At 46.5% G+C, this 21,567-nt stretch overlaps 2 protein-coding genes across 4 annotated transcripts; one reads left to right on the top strand and one right to left on the bottom strand.

The window, feature by feature from the left end:
• Positions 1-832: 832 nt before the first annotated feature.
• LOC114588590 (E3 ubiquitin-protein ligase TRIM39-like) lies at positions 833-9,538 on the bottom strand. Of its 2 annotated transcripts, none has more exons than XM_028713994.2 (7): positions 8,906-9,538; positions 6,694-6,777; positions 6,193-6,411; positions 4,642-4,664; positions 4,259-4,374; positions 2,791-2,910; positions 833-1,572 (listed from the first exon to the last, which is right to left on the bottom strand). In XM_028713994.2, the coding sequence occupies exons 1-7, from the start codon at positions 9,320-9,322 to the stop codon at positions 1,064-1,066; spliced, it is 1,488 nt and encodes a 495-aa protein (XP_028569827.2). In that variant the 5' UTR covers positions 9,323-9,538; the 3' UTR covers positions 833-1,063. The 2 variants fall into 2 exon arrangements, with proteins under 2 accessions (XP_028569827.2, XP_028569826.2); XM_028713993.2 differs by having other exon boundaries at positions 6,694-6,789; positions 8,906-9,535.
• Positions 9,539-11,401: 1,863 nt separating this feature from the next.
• LOC114588450 (E3 ubiquitin-protein ligase TRIM7-like) lies at positions 11,402-21,552 on the top strand. Of its 2 annotated transcripts, XM_028713754.2 has the most exons (8): positions 11,402-11,832; positions 14,787-14,882; positions 16,408-16,638; positions 17,098-17,120; positions 18,759-18,874; positions 19,506-19,538; positions 20,182-20,634; positions 21,299-21,552. In XM_028713754.2, the coding sequence occupies exons 1-8, from the start codon at positions 11,404-11,406 to the stop codon at positions 21,304-21,306; spliced, it is 1,389 nt and encodes a 462-aa protein (XP_028569587.2). In that variant the 5' UTR covers positions 11,402-11,403; the 3' UTR covers positions 21,307-21,552. The 2 variants fall into 2 exon arrangements, with proteins under 2 accessions (XP_028569587.2, XP_028569588.2); XM_028713755.2 differs by having other exon boundaries at positions 20,182-21,552.
• The last annotated feature ends 15 nt before the right edge of the window (positions 21,553-21,567 follow it).

The following is a 21,567-nucleotide window of genomic DNA, read 5'->3' as shown; positions in this document are numbered from 1 at the left end:
AGTTATCCTTGCACATATTGCATTGATTCATATTGTTTATTCTGAATAAAATCAGAACGATGTGAAAAAATCTTGCGCTTCGATAGCATCCATTTCCAAGTTCTTGAGGGGGTCTGTCATTGCACCACCGATTTCTACACACAGCCACAGTCCAGTTTGCTCACTCTTTCCTCCATCCACCCAGTTAGCAGGCCATGTGTAAGGGAAAGAACCCTGGTAAAAAGTTGGGGAGGGGAGATATGGGGTCCTCCCCACCCCAGAAAAATTAGAAAGAGGGGAAGGTTTATTTCTCACACTGCCTGCTTGCTTGGTCCTCCCTCATTTTGTCCTTTCCTTGCCAGCCAGCCAGCCATCAGCAGCAGTCTCTGTGACATCTGTGACATCCTTGCCTCTTTTTACAGGCACCTGCCGGTCTTCTTCATGTGGGGCCCAGAGGCACCCTGCAGAATTAAATGGGCGGAGAGCTTTGCTCTGGCTGCATTGCGCTCATGGTGAAGGACTGTTGTTGTTGCTTTTTAAAGGAAGGTTTTGTGGGTGCTGTCTGATGGCGCTAGCCATCTGCAGCGAGGGGCAGGGGATGTGCCCAGCAGTCCAGGCCTAACAGTGCCGCTCCTTTAATATGAAACTTCCAGACGTTGTTGTACTACAACTCCCATCAGCCTCTGCCAGCGGTCAGGGATGATGGGAGTTGTAGTCTAGCAACATCTAGATGGCACCATGTTGGCTATCTCAACCTGATATGATGTATGTATTCTTATAACATCAGCTGTGTTTAAAAGAGCTGAAATCAGCACAAAGTTTGTGTAATTTAGAACTGATACGCACAATACAATTTGCTAGTGTTTTGTTTTTTGTTGGCACAAAATGTGGGTTTTTGCTGAAGGAAATTTGGGATTGGTTTCACAACAGGATCCTTGCCTTGCAAGTGGGACATGGCCTGTAAAGCCACTCTTCCCATGCCGTCGAGAAGATAGCTACCCAAACCTAGACAAGTGATATTTTTGCGTGTGTGTTACTCAGCCTCGCTGCAGTTAGCCCAATACACTAACATCAAAACTCGCTGCTAAATCCTCAGCTCAGTTCCAGGCCAGACCCAGAGCCAAGGGAAGATTCTTTCCTGACTGAACATCGCTGGTGAGAAAACGTAGATTAACACTGATGTATCGGCATCAAAAAATGCCACACGCTCCTCTTCATAGTCCAGAAATACCCAGACTCTCCTGGGGCAGTTGCCCGAGGGCAAGATAGTCGGAGGATAGGTTAGAGCTTCAAGGAGATCCCCACTTTGTTGTAGAGCCCATATCTGCTCCTCGGGGCTAGGGGTGATCTGCCCTTTCCTTTTAACAGATTCTTTTGCAAAGCCCACGGCCCAGTGCTTCCCACTGGCTACTTCAACTTCCCAATAATGCCTCCCCGATGTGAGTCCCTCGCAGCCCAGCACACAGGGGTAAGGATCAAATCTCTCGGGGTTGTCAGCTACATCCTGCCATGCATCTCCGAGTCTCACACTCTTCTGATCCGCCGAGAGGACGAGGAAGGGGTTTGCGGTGTCTCCATCCAGCGTCACGTTCACTTGGAAGGGAGGGAGGAAAAAGAGAGAGTGTATGTTACAGACAACCTATCCATTCTGAAGGAAATCAGCCCTGCGTGCTCACTGGAAGGACAGATCCTGAAGCTGAGGCTCCAATACTTTGGCCACCTCATGAGAAGAGAAGACTCCCTGGAAAAGACCCTGATGCTGGGAAAGATGGAGGGCACAAGGAGAAGGGGATGACAGAGGACGAGATGGTTGGACAGTGTTCTCGAAGCTACCAGCATGAGTTTGACTAAACTGCGGGAGGCAGTGGAAGACAGGAGTGCCTGGTGTGCTCTGGTCCATGGGGTCACAAAGAGTCGGACACGACTAAACAACAACAACATGTTACAGACAGAACTGGTTCCCTATTACAATGCATCTGTGTATGTTATGTTCTCTAATACTGTATTTTGATGCACGTTTTCCCTGAATATACGTATTTTTGTGACACATTATTTGTTGCTACGGAGAACCGCACGGCAACATTAAAAGAAGGAGTTTCAAAGGGTGGCTGTTTTGATTTGTCCGGAAAAATTTACACATCACTTGGGAAGACAGGCAAACTAATACCAGTGTACTGGAAGATGCAAAGATCACCAGTGTCGAAGCAATGATTCTTCAACATCAACTTCGTTGGACTAGTCATGTTGTGCGGATGCCTGATTATCGTCTTCCAAAGCAACTACTCTATTCTGAACTTAAAAATGGAAAGCATCATGCTGGTGGTCAACAAAAGAGGTTTAAAAACTCTCTCAAGGCATTTTTAAAAAAATGTAGTATAAACACCAACAATTGGGAAACACTTGCCCGCAAGTGCTCCAATTGGAGAAGAGCCTTTACCAAAGGTGTCATGGGCTTTGAAGACACTCGAACTCAGGACGCAAGGGAGAAAAGTGCTAAGAGGAAGGTACGCTTGGCAATTCCATGCTGCGATCAACTCCCGCCCGGAAACCAATGTCCCCACTGTAGAAGGATGTGTGGATCCAGAATTGGCCTCCACAGTCACTTATGGACTCATTGTTAAAACCGTGTTTATGGAAGACAACCTTACTCGGCTACGAGTGATCGCCAAAGAAGAAGAACAAGAATTCCAGAAAGTGCTAATTAAGTAGATTTACCTTTCCCTGGGAACGGAATTTAAAATCTCCCCTGCCCCTACTGCTGCAACATACCCAGAAGGTGTGCAGCCACTACTGAGCACAAAAACTACTGACCTCTTGTGCCTCTTTTTTTTACTTCGGCATAAGGCAACTCAAATAATCTTGTCCTGCCTTTCCGGACTCCTAGTTCCTCTTTGGACAAAGATATGCTCTCCAGTTCAACTGACACAGCAGCTGGAGGAAGAGGGGAGGAAAATGGAGATTAGATTCCACAAAACTGATGCGCTTGGGCCAGTGGTTTTCAGAATTATACATTCAAGGAACTCTTTCCCCTTCAATTTATATAATGAGGAGCTCTGATCTAGAAACATGATCTAGAGCAGGGGTGGGCAGCAGGTAGACAGGGCGCTGGTAGAGCTCAGGGTATTTTGAAGTGGATCAGCAAGAGTTGTTTATTGATTCCAGATTGTCCATATTTTACAGGAGGGATTCAAGAGCATACGGGAAAATTTAGCTTTACAAAATTATTTATTATGATTAATTAAATTTGCATGCTGCCCTATATCCCGTAGACCTCAGGGCAGTTTACATTAAATTATAACATGAAAAACACAAAATACATAAAGTGGATCTGTTGCCCTGGTGCTCCAAATTCACTTCAAAAGAAAAGACTTTTTGCAGTTAGGAAAGTAATGAGGAAACACATAGAGAAGTATGGGATGGACAAATACCCTGCCAGGCTGGCTCTGCCAGCGTGCCCACATAGCTCCAACCTCTCCACTCCCCTGACTCATCACTGCACTGTCAAGGTATAAAGCAGCAATACTGCCATCAAAAGGGTGGTACCACGGCATTGCTCCATCATGCTGGCCACTCCTGATCACCAGCTGGGAACCCAGTGTCAGTGGCGAACTTTGGGCTTTCAAATTTCAGCGCACCCTGTGCAGTACCAAAATCCCCTCCCTCCCTGCTTCCTTCATGTGGCGCCTCCTGCAACACCCTCTTGGCTCGGCACCCAGGGCAGCTGAACCAGTCACAGTCCCTTAAATCGCCCTCTGCAATGATCCGGGAGCACAACTTATCTTGTCGTTTAGTTGCTTTGAGACTATATACGGTATATGGCACGTGGGTGGCGCTGTGGGTTAAACCACAGAGCCTAGGACTTGCCGATCAGAAGGTCGGCGGTTCGAATCCCCGTGACGGGGTGAGCTCCCATTGCTCGGTCCCTGCTCCAACCTAGCAGTTTGAAAGCACGTCAAAGTGCAAGTAGATAAATAGGTACCGCTCGGGCGGGAAGGTAAACGGAGTTTCCGTGCGCTGCTCTGTTTCACCAGAAGCGGCTTAGTCATGCTGGCCACATGACCCGGAAGCTGTATGCTGGCTCCCTCGGCCAATAAAGCGAGATGAGCGCCGCAAACCCAGAGTCAGCCATGACTGGACCTAATAGTCAGGGGTCCCTTTACCTATATATATGTATATATACGTATATATATATATAGTGACAAACAAATGTTAAAAATTACTATTTTACTATTTCTAGTAATAATAATTCCTCCCTTCCCTCCCACCCCCACCTTGGCACCTTTGAATTTCTTTAAGATCTCTTCCAGATGCATCCTTTTCTCGGAAAATGCATCCAGCCTCTTCTCCAGATCTTGAGAGCAACCCGCTGGTTTCTGGGTCTTCTGATCCTCGCATCTGGAAGGGGAAAAGGCTCTCCTTAACCGCGGACTTGGGAATTCTCAAACCCATGTTCCTTGCCTCTGCCTCCAGCTTGGGAGTTAGTGATTCCCAGAATAAGCGTATTCCCCACCACCACCCCCGAACCAGTGATTGTGTGTAAAGTGGATCAAGGCCACCCTTGGAGAAGGAAGCAGCGTCAATGAGACACTTGCACCCCAGCATAGATCCTGCAACCCTCAGGCCTGTCTCTAGTACTGGTCTGAACGCATGAGAGAACCGTACCTGCTCAAGGTGTTTTTGAGATCCTAGAGATGGGAGAGAGAACACAAAGTGAGATCATGCTAATCAGACATACATTGCTCATTGTTCCACATTGTTAAAGTTCCATATTCCTGCATTGCAGGCGGTTGGGCAATATTGTCAGGAGCTCAGCCTACACTCAAGTAGGACCCTGGCAGAGACACATGCCCGACTGGCATGTTCCCTCCCTCCTGGTCGATCGTTTGGGAGCTTCAAAAGCTTTCTTCAGCCCGAACATCACAGCAACCGATGCCAACCGACACCGGCACACTTAGGGATCTGCAGAGTCTTCGCAGCTTGTGTGACAGACCTCAGCAACTCAGCATTTTGGCTAATCTACTTTATTTACATATAAACACGTACGGAGCACTGCAACATAGCTCCCTCTCTCTCTAGCATCAGACAGCAAAGAGAGAGAAAACAAAGGACAATAGTCCCACTTCATGGAACACAGTAACACAAACATCCTGTCTCCGTCACTTCCCACTCTGTGGAGTCAAAACATACACCGTCATGAGATAGACAACAATCCCATGACTGCAATCACGGAGGAGGAATTCTAACAAATATGACCCGCATGGTCCCTTCCAGCTTTACAATTCTCTGATTTTAAGTGTTTTTACTCTTAACTTCTCTCATTTGCAGCGTCTCTCCGGATACTTTGCTTGCATCTTTTCTCTGCTTAAACGTCTTAATATTTATTCCCAGGTGAAAACACACTTTAAATACTTGTAAGGTCATTTGTTTGCAGTCGTTCCTTCTGCCCTGTTGGTCCTTTTCCTCCCATCTTCCTTTTGCTATTTCCCCCAAAGGCTTTTTTTTTATTTTGAAAAGTAAATAAATAAAAGGTTTTCATCTGTTCAAACAATGAAGAGATAAAAGAAATAACAACGGGTACTAACCATCTCTCTCTCTTTGGCACGTTCATCAGCTGGCCAAACTCTGACATCACTCTGATGCAAGGTGATTGACAAGTGGGTAGCCCCACCCACTTTTCATGCAGCCTCCAGGGGTGTGGGGAAAATCATGATCCGGCCCACTGGACAGATCCCCTATTCCTGCTCTAGAGTGTTTTTGTAATATTTGCTTTTCTTACAAATGTACAGGAAGAGCCCAAAGGTGCTGCTGCTACACATCAGATCTGCAGAGAGAGATCCTGCAACCGCAACATGCTTTCGGTCCCTGAATTGAAACTCTTAGAATCATAGAATCGTAGAATTGGAAGGAACCCCGAGGGTCACCTAGTCCAACTCCCTGCAATCCAGGAAATCTCAGCACTTGGTGCCCCATCCAATTTGAAACCATACCGGACCCTGCTTGTGTGACTAGAAGCGAGAACACTAAGCCCCATGTGAAGACCAAAAAAAGCCAGGTTCACTGCTCCAGTCTAGATCATTAGACCTTTTCCAGCCCTGTACATGGCAGTGACACGTGGGAGGATAACTCACCCCATTGCTAAATCTAGATTTACCCCATGCCTGTCTAGATTTAGTAGCCCCAAGGCCCCAGAGGAAGGATCCCTCCTCTCCTTACCTGGAAAAATTCACTCACAGGCTGCTTACATCTCTCTTCCACATCGTGGACGAGGTCACGAAGCTTGGAAATCTCTGATGTGGTGGTCTTCTCCTCCATTATCACTTCCTTCTGCAGCTGTTCTAGCCTGGCCAGCAGGAATTCTTCTTGATCTTCTAGAAACTGATAGAGCTGCTCAAATTCAGACACAATCTTCTTCCCTTCGGAGTCTAACCTTTCCTGCAAAGAGCAGGTCAAAAGGAAGGCAGGGAAGGTCAACAGAAAATGTTACGGTATAGAGTTGGGGCATTAACACCTGAACCACCGACTTTCCCCCATCACTCAGCATTCACGGTGGAAAAGCACCCCTCGCTGATATTTTGTTTGTTATGCACCTCTTCAAGGCACAGAAGCCTGGTAGAAGGGGGGAAACGGGCAATTTGGACTGTTTTCATCCACCTGGCAGCCCTCCACATGTTTTAAACTCCAATCAGGTGTTACGTCTGAGAACTGCTGACTTACCAGACGTTTCAAGCGTCTTCTCGCTTCAGCTAATTTCAGGGCCTGGAGTTCCTCGGTCTTTTGCTTCCAGATCTTGAGTTGCATCTGAAAGTGTTCCTTTTCAACAGAGAAATTATTAGCAGGCTTGTGGGGCATGGGGGTGGGGTGGGGAACCTTACCTATACAGTGGTACCTCGGGTTAAGTACTTAATTCGTTCCGGAGGTCCGTTCTTAACCTGAAACTGTCCTTAACCTGAAGCACCACTTTAGCTAATGGGGCCTGCTGCTGCTGCCGTGCAGCCGGAGCACAATTTCTGTTCTCATCCTGAAGCAAAGTTCTTAACCTGAAGCACTATTTCTGGGTTAGCGGAGTGTGTAACCTGAAGCGTATGTAACCTGAAGCGTATGTAACCCGAGGTACCACTGTAGTAAGATAGGAAGGGGAAAGTGCTTTATTATTATTATTATTAATAATAATAATAATATTATTATTATTATTATTAATTTTGTGTTTTTATGTTGTGAACTGCCCTGAGATCTATGGATGAAGGGTGCTATACAAATTTAATTAACAACAACAGGGAGGTAAGTTATGAGAGTCTGAGCAACCTGTGTGGGGCTTAAGTCACATAATTCTCACTTGAAATAATCAGCAAAAGGGATAACGTGCTTGCTGCCAGTTCTACATATGGCAAGAGTCAACTCACTTGAATAACTAAGACCACATTCATGGCTTGTATTTAAATTGCTGTTATCACTTTAAACAGTCAAGGCTTCCCTGAAAGAATTATGGGAGCTGTAGTTTGTTAAAGGCACTGAGAGCTACCCTCGCAGAACTACACTTCCCAGAGCAACTGAAGAATCAATCCCCCTTCGCAGAGTGCTCTGGGGACTGTAGCTCTGTGAGGGAAATGGGAGTTCTCCTAACACTTCTCAGCACCCTCAACAAACTACGTCTCCTAGAATTCTTCGGGGGAAGGTGTGACTGCTTAAAGCGGTGTCATAGCACTTTAAATGAGTGGTATGAATGTACGGGTGACGCTGTGGTCTAAACCACTGAGCCTAGGGCTTGACGATCGGAAGGTTGGTGGTTCAAATCCCTGCGACGGGGTGAGTTCCCGTTGCTCGGTCCCAGCTCCTGCCAACCTAGCAGTCTGAAAGTACACCAGTGCAAGTAGATAAATAGGCACTGCTGCAGCGGGAAGGTAAACAGCGTTTTCGTGTGCTGCTCTGGTATCGTCAGAAGCGGCTTAGTCATGCTGGCCACATGACCCGGAAAAACTGTCTGCAGACAAATGTCGACTCCCTTGGCCAGTAAAACGAGATGAGCACCGCAACCCCAGAGTTGTTCGCGCCTGGACATAACTGTCAGGGGTCCGTTACTTTCCCTTTTATGAATGTGACCATAGTCATGCTCATTAATTTCAAGGGGTCTACCCTGAGTAAAACTGAGTTGAATACCACGTGTAAGAAGCTACCTTATACCAAGCCCATCTAGCTCTGTACAATGGTCCCACTGATTAAGAATTTAATTCATTCTGGAGGTCCGTTCTTAACCTGAAAGTGTTCTTAACCTGAGGTACCACTTTAGCTAATGGGGCCTCCCACTGCCACCGCACCGCTGCCACACAATTTCTGTTCTTATCCTGAAGCAAAGTTCTTAACCCAAGGTACTATTTCTGGGTTAGCAGAGTCTGTAACCTGAAGCGTCTGTAACCCGAGGTACCACTATATTGTTCACACGAGCATTTCTCAACCTTATGCCCTTCATATGTTGTTGGACTATAACTCCCATTATCACTAGCTAACAGGACCAGTGGTCAGGGATGATGGGAGTTTTAGTCCAACAACAAGGTAGAGAAAGGCTGATTTACACCAACCAACCCGTAGCAGTTCCCCAAAGGCAGGAAACATTCCCTGTCTCCCCTAGAGATACTAGGGACTGAACCATGGATGTTCTGCAAGCAGTCCAGATACTCCACCCCGCCTGAGCTATGCCCCTTTCCCCTAAACTACAGTGATACCTCGGGTTAAGATCTTAATTCGTTCTGGAGGGCCGTTCTTAATCTGAAACTGTTCTTAACCTGAGGTACCACTTTAGCTAATGGGGCCTCCCGCTGCCAGCACACGATTTCTGTTCTCATCTTGAGGTAAAGTTCTTAACCCAATGTACTATTTCTGGGTTGGCGGAGTCTGTAACCTGAAGCGTCTGTCACCTGAGGTACGACTGTACCTTGTAATCCTGAACAGCTTCTTCTATCGGAACGACAGCGTGATGTTGATGCTCATTGGAAATAGTGCATACCAAGCAGATGGGTATCTTGTCGTCTTTGCAGAAGACCTTGAGGTGTTCCAAGTGCTTCTCACACACTCTCCCCTCTTCCAGAGCTTTGGCAGCTTCCAGATTCAAGCATTTGACGATTTCTACGATTCTCGCCAGGTGCTGGTTCTCTCTGAAGCTCTTCTGGTGGCTGCTTTCCCCACACTGGGGGCAGGACACGCCAGTCTCCTGCCCCCACCAGCACTGAGTGATGCAGGCCTGGCAGAAGTTGTGCCCACAATGTACAGACACCGGCTCTTTGAAATACTCCAGGCAGATGGAGCAGGAAGCTTCCTTGCTCAGGTTTCCTAAGAGAGCGCTTGCATCCATGATTCTCTAGTCAGAAGTTCAGTTTCACTTTCCTCTGCTCGCTTGGACGTGTCATTAACTGGCTCCAGCTCCCGGATTGGCTGAGATGACACCAGGCTGCCTTGGAGACAGTAAATTCCTGCGAACTGTAATGAGGAAGTCAGGATTGACTTTGAGTCCAAGTTTTCTTCTGCCAAAACAAATTAAGGCTTAACACCGAAGGCAGGCCCCAAACAGCAGTGGAGCCCGCTTTTAATGTTTCAGTAAGGAGCTTCCAGAGCTTTCTGATCAACATTTTTTGTGTGCGCTTGTGCCTGCAAGCTATTTTTATTTGTTTTAATTAAAGCTTGAAAACACAACGAAAACACACTATACAGAAAGAAACATGCTTGGTATTTTATGTTTATTTCTGTATACTGTGTTTTCTGTGTGTGTGTTTTCAAGCTTTAATTAAAATAAATAAAAACAGCTTGCAGACACAAGCGCACACCAAAAACTTTTAAAACTAAAAAGTAGAAGAAAAGGGATAAAGGAAATTTAAAAACTTCTGCCCAGAGAGGAGTGCTGGGCTGCACTGCGCTAGGGTTGACCCCACTCAAAAATTCACAGCCAGGGCTATGGCATCCCCCATACCACAACATTTGTGTGTTAAGATTTTGCAAAAGAAGCTGAACAGCTTTGCCAACTTTTGTGTCCAGATTTTCACTTTTTGAAATATGGCAACCCCCTCCTCCTGCTCCTCCTCCTATTTTCTGCCAGATGGTGCCCCTGGACTCTTCTTGAAAGAGCTTTAAGATCTGCTTGGTCTGTACTGTGGGTAGGTCAGAGCGGCAATTTCTGCCTCCAACTGCGGAGGCAGAAAACAGCCACTGTGGCTAGGAACCATTGACAACCATTGTGGAATCACACAACCATCCGACTACTGTACACCCAACGACCCACAACTGGGATTACTTCAGTAATATTTCCCTTTTTGGTGATGCCTCTGTACCTGTTGCTATTGTTTGTTTGTTTGTTTGTTTGTGTGTGTGTGTGCATTTTAAAAGTAGTTTTTATTGAAGTTATTTTTTGTGATACGAACCAAACAAATAACCAAGGAAATCAATGTATGGCGTCCCCGCTTTCAAATCATAGTCTTTTTCATTGTTTGTTTGCATTTGGTATGAGACACTATACCAAGGGTTGGGGGTATACTATATAGGGTTGGGGGGATAATGATGATTGTCAGGACTGGGTTTAGGTTTGATGAGGCCCTAAGCCACTCACTGAAGGTAATGGGGCCCTTTATATGTCCAGCTGCCCTTTGTCAACAACAAATTGTCGCTGTTTTTTGTGTTGAATATATGCTGTATGGCAATTTATGGACCTAATCGGTATCTAAAGCCATTTGCACATAACAAATAGGAGCCTACACAACACAAAACACTGTAGATTTTATTTTATTTGTTTTTTGATCTTATATTTTGGAAATGTACATCCAGTTTTTCCCCCTTGATTTTTTTTGGGGGCCCCCAAGAGAGTGGGGCCCTAAGGAGCTATAGCTTGTTCAGCTTACACGTAAATCCGGCAATAACAACAATTTGTTGTTGGGTATTGTAGTCCGAAACGTCTGAGGGCACCAGGTTGGCGGAGCGCAGAAGCGCAGATTTGTTGTTATTGTTGGCATTCTCTTCTTTTGATCTAATTCGTTTGAAACTGAAAATCAAGAAAACACAAATGTGGGGGGGGGCGGAGCCACCCACTTTTCAGGAGACGCAGAGAGAGGACTGGGCTGGAAACCAGCTATTTCCCATAACGCAGCCTTCTCCAACCTGGCGCCCCGCAGACGTTTCGGACTACAGTACCCATCAGCCCCTGCCAGCGTACACGCTGGCAGGGGCTGATGGGTACTGTAGTCCGAAACGTCTGCGGGGCACCAGGTTGGCGGAGCGCAGAAGCGCAGATGCTCCTGCGCTTCTTGGGCGCGCAGAGAGTTACGCTCCCTCGGTCCTAATCCTCTCCCTGGCTCGGCCTCTCCGCCTGAGCTACGGAGCGCCACTGAGCCCGGAGGACCGGGCACTGCTGCCGTTTCTTGCTATTGCCCCCCCCCCCCCCCCGCCGCCATGGAGAACCCGGTGGAGAGCCTGCACAAAGAAGCCACTTGCTCCATCTGCCTGGAGTACTTCCGCGACCCGGTCTCCATCCCTTGCGGCCACAGCTTCTGCAGGTCGTGCATCGCGCAGTGCTGGAAGGAGCGCAGCAGCGACTTCTCGTGCCCTCAGTGCCGGGTGGTGTCCCTGCAGAGGAATTTCAGGCCCAACCGCGAGCTGGGCAACGTGGTGGAGATCGCCAAGAGGCTGGGCTCCCGCGCCGAGCAGGAGGAGCCGGGCGGCGGCGGCGGCGGCGGGAGGCAGCTGTGCCCGAAGCACCGCGAGGCGCTGAAGCTCTTCTGCAGCGAGGAGGAAGAGCTCATCTGCTGCATCTGCCGGGAGTCCCGAGCGCACAGGAGCCACGCTGTGTTCCCCGTGGAGGAAGCGGCCCAGGATTATAAGGTGAAAAGTGGGAAAAACGCGCACACACTTGACTGGGAACCAGGCAGAGGGGCCTTCTCAGTGGTGGCGCCCGCCCTGTGGAACGCCCTCCCATCAGATGTCAAAGAGATACCTGACATTTAGAAGACATCTGAAGGCAGCCCTGTCAGTGGCGTAGCGTGGGTTGTCAGCACCCGGGGCAAGGCAAGTAATTTGCGCCCCCTAACCCGTGGATTTGCGCCCCCTAACCCGTGGATTTGCGCCCCCTAACCTGTGGATTTGCCCTAACCCCAGATGTTGCGCCCCGTGCGGCCGGCCCCCCCTGCACCCCCCACGCTACGCCACTGAGCCCTGTTCAGGGAAGTTTTTAATGTGTGACATTTTAATGTAGCTTTAATCTTTGTTGGAAGCCGCCCAGAGTGGCTGGGGAAACCCAGCCAGATGGGCAGGGTACAAATAATAAATTATTATTATTATTATTTGGCGCCCTTGAGGCACCCCCTCCTCAGAACGGTGGAACATAGGACGGTGCCTCCCACCCAGCGCCAGATTTACATATAAGCTAAACAAGCTATAGCTTAGGGCCCCACTCTCTTGGGACCCCCAAAAAATTCAAAGGGGAAAAAACCTGGATGTACATTTCCAAAATATAAGATAAAAAACAAATGAAATAAAACCTACATACAGCAACAGTGTTTTGTGTTGTGTGGGCTCCTAATATGTAGTAGTAGTAGTAGTAGTAGTAGTAGTAGTAATAATAATAATAATAATAATAATAATAATAATAATAATAATAATAATAATTTATTATTTGTACCCCACCCATCTGGCTGGGTTTCCCCAGTTACTCTAGGCAGCTTCCAACAAAGATTAAAAATACAACAAAACGTCACACATTAAAAACTTCCCTGAACAGGGCTGCCTTCAGATGTCTACTTTTGTCAGGTAGTTGTTTATCTCCTTGACATCTGATGGGAGGGCGTTCCACAGGGCAGGCGCCACTACCGAGAAGGCCCCCTGCCTGGTTCCCTGTAGCTTTGCTTCTCGCAGTGAGGGAACCGCCAGAAGGCCCTTGGCATTGGACCTCAGCGTCCGGGCAGAACGATGGGGATGGAGATGCTCCTTCAGTCATGGGCCCCACCTGCTAGCCTGGTCCCTAAAATATCACTGGTTTGCTCATTTCTAGATATAGGGTGCCTACATTCTGCATGGACTGGTTGCACGGCAACATGTGCAAATGGCTTTAGATACCTATTAGGTCCATAAATTACCACACAGCATATATCCAACACAAAAAACAGCGACAATTTGTTGTTGACAAAGGACGGCTGGGCATATAAAGGGCCCCATTTCCTTCAGTAGCTTAGGGCCTCATCAAACCTCAATCCGGCCCTGTTCCCACCAAGTCAGAAGCATTGGTCCATTTTGCTTGGTATAATGACAGTGATTCCCCAGGATTTCAGGAAGGAGTCTCGCCTAGGGCTGCCATATTTCAAAAAGTAAAAACCAGGACACCCTGAGCTGTTGACTCCCAAGTTGTTAATTTTTTTTTTAAAAAAATGCCAAAACCCCACAATTTTATTATTATTGTTAGTCTTAGTTGAATTTATATTCAACTATACCCGGGGGTCTCAGGGCAGTTCACAGAATAAAATCAAGATACAGTGGTATCTCGGGTTACATACGCTTCAGGTTACATACGCTTCAGGTTACAGACTCCGCTAACCTAGAAATATTACCTCGGGTTAAGAACTTTGCTTCAGGATGAGAACAGAAATCGTGCTCCGGCGGCGCGACAGCAGCAGGAGGCTCCATTAGCTAAAGTGGTGCTTCAGGTTAAGAACAGTTTCAGGTTAAGAACGGACCTCCAGAATGAATTAAGTATTTAACCCGGGGTAGGTAAAGGTAAAGGGACCCCTGACCATTAGGTCCAGTCGTGGCTGACTCGGGTTGTGGTGCTCATCTTGCTTTATTGGCCAAGGAAGCCGGTGTACAGCTTCCGGGTCATGTGGCCAGCATGACTAAGCCTCTTCTGGCGAACCAGAGCAGCGCACGGAAACGCCGTTTACCTTCCCGCCAGAGCGGTACCTATTTATCTACTTGCACTGTGACATGCTTTCGAACTGCTAGGTTGGCAGGAGTAACCCGAGGTACCACTGTACTAAATCAAATACATAATAAAAATAAAAACAACAACCCAATAGCTCCCCACCCCTTCCAAATTGCATTCTCTAAGATCCAGGACAGTGCACCGCCTTTCGGAAATTCCCCCAAACATCAGTTCTGCAGACATATGGCAGCCCTAGTCTCAACCAACTTTACCATGGATGGCCATCCGTCATGAATGCTTTACTTATGATTCCTGGAATAGATGACCCTTGGGGTCCACTCCAACTCTAGATTTGTATGATTCTACCTGGAGACATCGGGGATTGAACTTGGGTCCTTCTGCTTGCAAGGCAGATGCTCTACCACCAAGCTACGGACAGGCCCATTCTTGTTGCGGTAGAACCTTGCACAAACACTGAAACTCAAAGGAAGGAAGCCGTTATTATCATAATAGTGAAAACGCTGATAATAATAATGCAACATTATGTTGTTGATGACGATGACATTGAGACCAACCTACCAATATTATTAGTGCTATTAGCAGCAGCAGCAGCATTGTTCCTTCTCGTCTGAAGAATCTTGTTGGTTGGTTTCCCCCCCTTCTTGCCTTTGAAACTATGTGTGACGTTGAAAGTATGTTTGAAGTTGGAGAAATAAAATGCTGGGTTCATGCCATAATATTTTATTTCCACTGCTCCATAATCTGAGTGGGTTTCTTTTGTTCCCGTGTTGATTATAGAATATCAGTATTTTTGTGTGTCTCACTATAGGTTAAATTGGATGTAACCCGTTGCTTGTATGTGAGGCAGCAGGGGCATTAGTTACTAACGATAACACTATTTCAAAATAAGTTTCTCTTTGTTTAGAAAGAAATCCAGAGCCGTCTGCAGAGCTTAAAGGAAGAGAAAGAGAAGCTCCTGGGGTTAAAACTGGCTGGAGAAAATAGACACCAGGAATATCTGGTCAGTATAGAATCCTGTGGTATAGCCTAGCAAGGAATGTGGGCATTAGTTTATCTTTATTTAATGTGCTTTTACATCCTGGGTCTTGAAGATATAATGCAGGGCTTTAATCAGCAGACCAAGGAAACAGTGATGACCACCAGCTTGGAAGGCTTTAAAAGTGGGCTAATAAAATTCACATAGGGTAAGAGACTATTAGTGGGACGTGGATGGCGCTGTGGGTTAAACCATAGAGGCTAGCACTTGCCGATCAGAAGGTTGGCGGTTTGAATCCCTGCGACGGGGTGAGCTCCCGTTGTTTGGTCCCTGCTCCTGCCAACCTAGCAGTTCGAAAGCACGTCAAAAGTGCAAGTAGATAAATAGGTACCACTCCGGTGGGAAGGTAAACGACATTTCCGTGCACTGCTCAGGTTCGCCAGGAGTGGCTTAGTCATGCTGGCCACCTGACCCGGAAGCTGTACGCCGGCTCCCTCGGCCAATAAAGTAAGATGAGCGCTGCAACCCCAGAGTCGGTCACGACTGGACCTAATGGTCAGGGGTCCCTTTACCTTTAAGACTATCAGTGGTTGGAGTCACCTGGGAGCAGGGAGGATATATAGACCTTGTAGTGTTCCAAATGCAGCTCTTTTCCCATGGCAACATTTCACTATATAAGAAGAGCCTTGCTGGATCAAACAAAAGACCCATCTTTTCTCGCAGGCAGGTTCTCTGATGTTCTAGTTGCTTCTGAATTTTAGCTTTTTGTTTTGTTGCTTTGATTATACTTGCATTTTGATTTGTGCAATCCGCTGCCTCAAATGCAGATGACACCAAACTCAGAGGGGTAGTTAATGCCATGGAAGACAGAATCAGGGTTCAGGATGACCTTAACTAACCCAATGAATTTGAATAGGGACAAATTTAAGGTTTTACACTTAGGCAGAAAGAACCAGCTGCACAAATATAAGATGGGGGGACACCTGGCTTGCCAGTAGTACACGTGAAAAGGATCTAGGGGTCTTAGTAGACCACATGCTGAACATGAGTCAACAGTGTGATGCAACAGCAAAACAAACAAACAAACAAACAAAAAGCTAATGCTTTTCTATGCTGCATCAACAGAAGTATTATGTCCAGATCAAGGGAAGTAATCTCTGTTCTGCCTTGGTCAGACCACACCTTGAACAGAGTGTCCAGTTCTGGGTACCACAATTTAAAAGGGATGTTGACAAGCTGGAACATGTGCAGAGGAGGGACAACCAAGAGGATCAAGGGTCTAGAAACCAGGCCTTATGAGGAACAGTTGAGGGAGTTGGGTATGTTTAGGCTGGAAAAGAGGAGACTGAGAGGAGATATGATAGCCATCTTCAGATATCTAAGGCACTGTCACGTTGTGCTGCTGAATTTTAAAATCAAAACTTAGCATATTTTGGTTTTCCAAAAGAGTTCCAGTATTTCAGATTAATTTCTGCTTATTTGATTGGTTTTTGCTGATCTTCCCAACGGCCTGACCCCTCTTTCTCCCTCTTTCCTCCCTATGTTACAGAAGCAGACAGAAGCCGAGAGGCAGAAATTGATGTCTGAATTTGAGCTGGTGCATCACTTTCTGGAGGAGCAAGAAAAACTCCTGCTGCTTCAGCTGAATGAGCTGGAGAAGGAGATTATGAAGCATCAGAAAGAACATGGGGGAAAGTTTTCTGATGAGATTGTCTCTCTCAGTGCCCTGATAGATGAGATAGAAGAGAAGTGTACACAGCCAGACAGCGAATTCTTGCAGGTGAGATGAGGTGGTTGTTGGGTGGGGTAGAACTGAAAAAAGGACACATCAAACTGAAGAATAAGCCTAAACTGTCCTTAACATAACTGAATCCTTATACTTATTGCCCAGTAAGTAATACACAGGGGCCAGCTAAGTGTATGCAGACCAGAAAAGAGCTATATAAATAGCAAACACTATTGTTAGATATATCTTTCTACTGCGGTTGAAATGGCTTGCTCAGTAATGCCTGTCTCCCTGTCTCAGCAGATGAATGCATAATTTCATTCCAATTAACTCATTTCCCCCTGCCCTGCTTTCTTTTCCTAATGATTAGAAGGTGCGCAGTTTCTAAACTACGCTGTCTCTGTTTCTCAGATATAAGTGGCTTTAATGAGAATCTCCTGTTATGCTCATGTTGATGCAGAGTTCCTGTCTTTCTCTTTCCTATCCACCTACGCTCCTCTTCTCTCTCTCTAGGATATCAGGAGCACCTTGGGCAGGTATGTGGCACTGACCCCCACTGAAGGCATGCATGTACATAAATATATGCCCTTAAGATTGCCCTGCTTCATTCTGTTTTGCAGGTGGTTTGCTTTTCAAAATACTAAAACTGTGGTATACTGTGACAGACCGTCTTGCCCAGAGATGGGGAACCAGGTATTGTTGGACACCAGCTCCCATCAGGCCCAGCCTGTGTACCTGTCAGGGATGATGGGAGTTGTAGTCCAGCAACATCTGCAGGACAACATGTTCCACCATCCCTGATCTAACCAGCACTGTCAACTCTGAATGTGAAGGCTTGTCCAGAATCTCAGGCAGAGTTCTTTCCCGCAATTGCTAGCTGCGACCCTTTAAGTGAAGATGCCATGAGCTGGGCCGGGTCTTTTGTACATGTGGATCTCTGGCCCTTCCCACTTTTGTTAGCAGCTTCTCTCAGTCTCCAAGCTGAGATGGGCTTTCTGTTTCTTCCATATTCATACAATCACACTTTGGATACTCTTGGACTTTGGTTTGTATTACTGTGACGCGGGTGGCGCTGTGGTCTATACCACTGAGCCTCTTGGGCTTGCCGACTGGAAGGTTGATGGTTCGAATCCCTGCGACGGGGTGAGCTCCCGTTGCTCTGTCCCAGCTCCTGCCAACCTAACAGAAAGCACACCAGTACAAGTAGATAAATAGGTACCACTGTGGCGGGAAGGTAAATGGCGTTTCTGTGAGCTCTGGTTTCCATAACAGTGTCCCGTTTCACCAGAAGCGGTTTAATCCTGCTGGCCACATGACCTAGAAAGTGGACAAATGCTGGCTCTCTTGGCCTAAAAGCGAGATGAGCGTCACAACCCCATAGTCGCCTTTCACTGGACCTAACCGTCCAGGGGTCCTTTTCCTTTTTTTACCTTGTGTGAGAGCTATTCCAGAATGCCTTTTTAAAAAATGGACAGAGACACTGTGCTCTTAACAGCTTCACAAAAAATTGTTCTGGGGAGCCCAGGATATGCTTTTCCAGGCATAGCAAAAATAACAAGCAAAATGTGGGATTTAGTCTCTTTTGCAAAATCACATTTAACAGAATAGTCATAAGACCAATGAATGCACTGAAGAAAAACATTTCCTCAGGTACAAAATCCTGCACTATCACTTATGAGAAAATAGGGTGCTCTTACAGAGAAACTGCAGTCATCTCACTGCTTCTCCCAGAGAGCTAGATGTACTCATACTGTACAGTTCCACCTCTGAGGGACACATGCTACTATTTCACCCGTTGTATCACAGTGCCACCTTCCAGGGCTGAATCTTGGACTAGCACCGACTCAGATTTAAGTACAGTGGTACCTTGGGTTACATACGCTTCAGGTTACAGACTCCACTAACCCAGAAATAGTGCTTCAGGTTAAGAACTTTGCTTCAGGATGAAAACAGAAATTGTGCTCCGGCGGCGTGGCGGCAGCGGGAGGCCCCATTAGCTAAAGTGGTGCTTCAGGTTAAGAACAGTTTCAGGTTAAGTACGGACCTCCGGAATGAATTAAGTACTTAACCCGAGGTACCACTGTACAACTTTTGCCTGTAAAAAACCAAGTGTCACGCAGCCTTAATCGGGCATCTGCAGAACGGTGGGAAACTGACGCATTTCTTTTTCCAAGGTTTGACAAGGAGCCCTTTCAGCCACCTGAAGAGATGCCATCCAAGGTGGGAAAAAGACTCGGTGAATTATCTGAGAAAAACAGTGTGCTCACAGATATCCTGAATAAATTCAAAGGTACTGATGACCTGCTTTAAAAGTTGCAAGTAGAACTTTGGGCTAAAGGGTTCAATGCGAAGCCAGACACGCTGTCTTCCAGAATACTACAGGCTGCACACACACACACACACCCTGTTTTCTGTCCCTCACAAAAAAAAGACATTCAGCTTTCATGAGTACAATTCCTCCCTGGGCTGGTTTTTTTGGGGGTTTTTTGGTGTGGGGGTGCCCCATTAGTTCACCTGCCCCCTCTCACTATCCCCTGAAACGTTGGATAATAATAAATAATAATAATAATAATAAATTATTATTTATACCCCGCCTATCTGGCTGGGTTTCCCCAGCCACTCTGGGCGGCTTCCAACAAAATATTAAAATACAGTCATCCGTCAAACATTAAAAGCTTCCCTTTCTGAGCTTTTGGAAGATACGACTGAGTTTATTATTCGGTCTCCCTTAATTTCACTTTTTCTGGCAATCCTGTCCATTCCCTTTCAACTACCTGCTAAGTATTTGCAGGAGAAAATAAACCTACTTGCAGCAAGGAGAGTGAGAGAAGATAATGAAACCCACTTTTCTGAGAATATATAAATGAAATTAGAAATTGATCGCTGTTTGAAAATCACATATGTCTCCTCTCATCCCTTAGACACTCTGCCATCAGAACTGGGGACAGAATGGGGTAAGCAACTGATGAAAACATTTGCAAGAAAAGTTAATTCATTTGTGTTTGGTTCTGGAAAGAAATAGTTGATACGGAGAGGTCTGAACTTTACTGGATCAGTTTGATTGCGACAGATAAATCTTGAGGTGCCGTTGTTAATGTTGTCATCATCACCATTGTCAACATCATTAAATTTATTGCCTGCCCTTCACCAGCAGGTTCCATATCAAAAACAGCTTAAACAAAGGAATGGGCAGGGGTGGGGGGCTTCTGAAAGAATACATCTCATTTGTCAAATGAGCAGTGTACCACAGGCTCCTAAACTACAGCCAGTGTGGTGTAGTGGTTAAGAGCGGTAGACTCGTAATCTGGTGAACCAGGTTCGCTTCCCCACTCCTCCACATGCAGCTGCTGGGTGACCTTGGGCCAGTCACACTTCTCTGAAGTCTCTCCGCCCCACTCACCTCACAGAGTGTTTGTTGTGGGGGAGGAAGGGAAAGGAGATTGTTAGCCGCTTTGAGACTCCTTAGGGTAGTGATAAAGCGGGATATCAAATCCAAATCTAAATCCAATTTGGAATTAGCTGACAAAAATATAAACTGTTCCTTTATCCCACATATTCTCTCTCTCTCTTTCTCTCTCTCTCTCTCTCTCTTTGCAGTCAACATAACCCTTGACACAGACACAGCAAACCCCCAAATCATAATCTCCGAGGATCGAAAAAGTGCGAGATGGGACGTCACCAGGACAGATGTGCCCCATAACCCTAAGCGATTTAAGTCCTCTTGCTGCGTGCTGGGCTGCGAAGGATTCACTTCCGGGAGACATTACTGGGAAGTCAACGTGGAGGATGGGGGCATTTGGGCTGTGGGGGTAGCCCGGGCCTCTGTGAGGAGGAAGATAGAGCTCAAGCTGACTCCGGAGGAAGGGATCTGGGCCTTGCAAGGGGATTTTGGTCAATACCAGGCTCTCACTACCCCTGTGACACCTCTGTCCCCCCTCTGCACCCCTAGGAGAATCCGAGTATTTCTGGACTATGAAAGGGGACAGGTGGAATTTCTTAACGCTGACACAAAGGACTCTGTCTTCATATTCCCATCGGCTTCATTCTCTGGTGAGAGAGTTTTCCCCTTTTTTAAGGTGCTGCTTGCCCAGCTGACACTCGATGGCTGATGGGTCCGTCATCCAAGATCACTTAGGGCAGATTAGTTCCTTCTTAATGCCGCTGTTCAAGTCCACTACATTGTACTTGAAATGAGGAGGGGTAAAAGCTGGAGTAGACCTGCCCTTCCAATGCATGCTGATGAACGGTTATGATTAATCCACACGATTGGTTGCCAAGCACAGCACCCCCATCACTTGGTGGTGCTCCTTACTCCATTCACGGAGATCGCAAGGGTGCAATTTTTTTGCATGCGGCATTATACATGGATGGTGCCAAAGTAATGTTCAGGCTAGAGTGGGTTCAAAACACTGGGCTTCCATAAAATAGGAGGTCGCCGTTTGTGTGTGTGGATGCAGAGAGGGTCTTTGTCCAATCACTCAACGCAGCGCCAGTTCTTATCACAAAAGTCACTGTTGTAGCAAGAACTTGAGTTTGCCAATGAACTATATAGCCCTTCTCTGAAGCTACCTTCACCAAAGACACATTAAGTGGAGAATAGTTGGCTGCTTGGTTTTCCTATGTTGCTGCGTTAAAGATGTGTTGTTGTTGTTGTTCATGACAATGTTGATGTTTCAATGTATTTAATTGTGTAAACTGCCTCATATGCCCACAGACAGATGAGCGGGATAAAAATAATAAAGTCAAATGAAGTAGTAATGAAGAACAGAATACTTTCGATTCCGACTGGCTGAAGCCCCGCTCTGCCCCACACTTTCTTCTGCAAAGCATGCCTTTACTTTGCCCCCCAGGAACAGATTTTGAATGGTTTGTGTCATTGTGTAAAATGAGAATAAATACTGGTCTCTCGTCCATTATTGTTGTGAGGTAAATAAACGAGGACACCAATAAAATACCACATGCAGCTAATGAGATCAAATCTTT

The sequence above is a fragment of the Podarcis muralis genome, chromosome 2 (assembly GCF_964188315.1).
Source record: "Podarcis muralis chromosome 2, rPodMur119.hap1.1, whole genome shotgun sequence".
NCBI classification, from domain to species: domain Eukaryota; kingdom Metazoa; phylum Chordata; class Lepidosauria; order Squamata; family Lacertidae; genus Podarcis; species Podarcis muralis.
This window is presented reverse-complemented; position numbering and strand designations above follow the sequence as displayed.

Excerpts from the sequence above, each read along its gene's own strand:
- LOC114588450 (XM_028713755.2), top strand. The coding sequence starts at position 11,404 with ATGGAGAACCCGGTGGAGAGCCTGCACAAAGAAGCCACTTGCTCCATC. Across the intron at positions 11,833-14,786 it reads AAGCGGCCCAGGATTATAAG|AAAGAAATCCAGAGCCGTCT; the intron begins GTGAAAAGTGGG and ends CTCTTTGTTTAG. Across the intron at positions 14,883-16,407 it reads ATAGACACCAGGAATATCTG|AAGCAGACAGAAGCCGAGAG; the intron begins GTCAGTATAGAA and ends CCTATGTTACAG.
- LOC114588590 (XM_028713993.2), bottom strand. The coding sequence starts at position 9,322 with ATGGATGCAAGCGCTCTCTTAGGAAACCTGAGCAAGGAAGCTTCCTGC. Across the intron at positions 4,665-6,192 it reads CTGTGAGTGAATTTTTCCAG|GATCTCAAAAACACCTTGAG; the intron begins GTAAGGAGAGGA and ends TCCCATCTCTAG. Across the intron at positions 4,375-4,641 it reads CTCAAAAACACCTTGAGCAG|ATGCGAGGATCAGAAGACCC; the intron begins GTACGGTTCTCT and ends TTCCCCTTCCAG.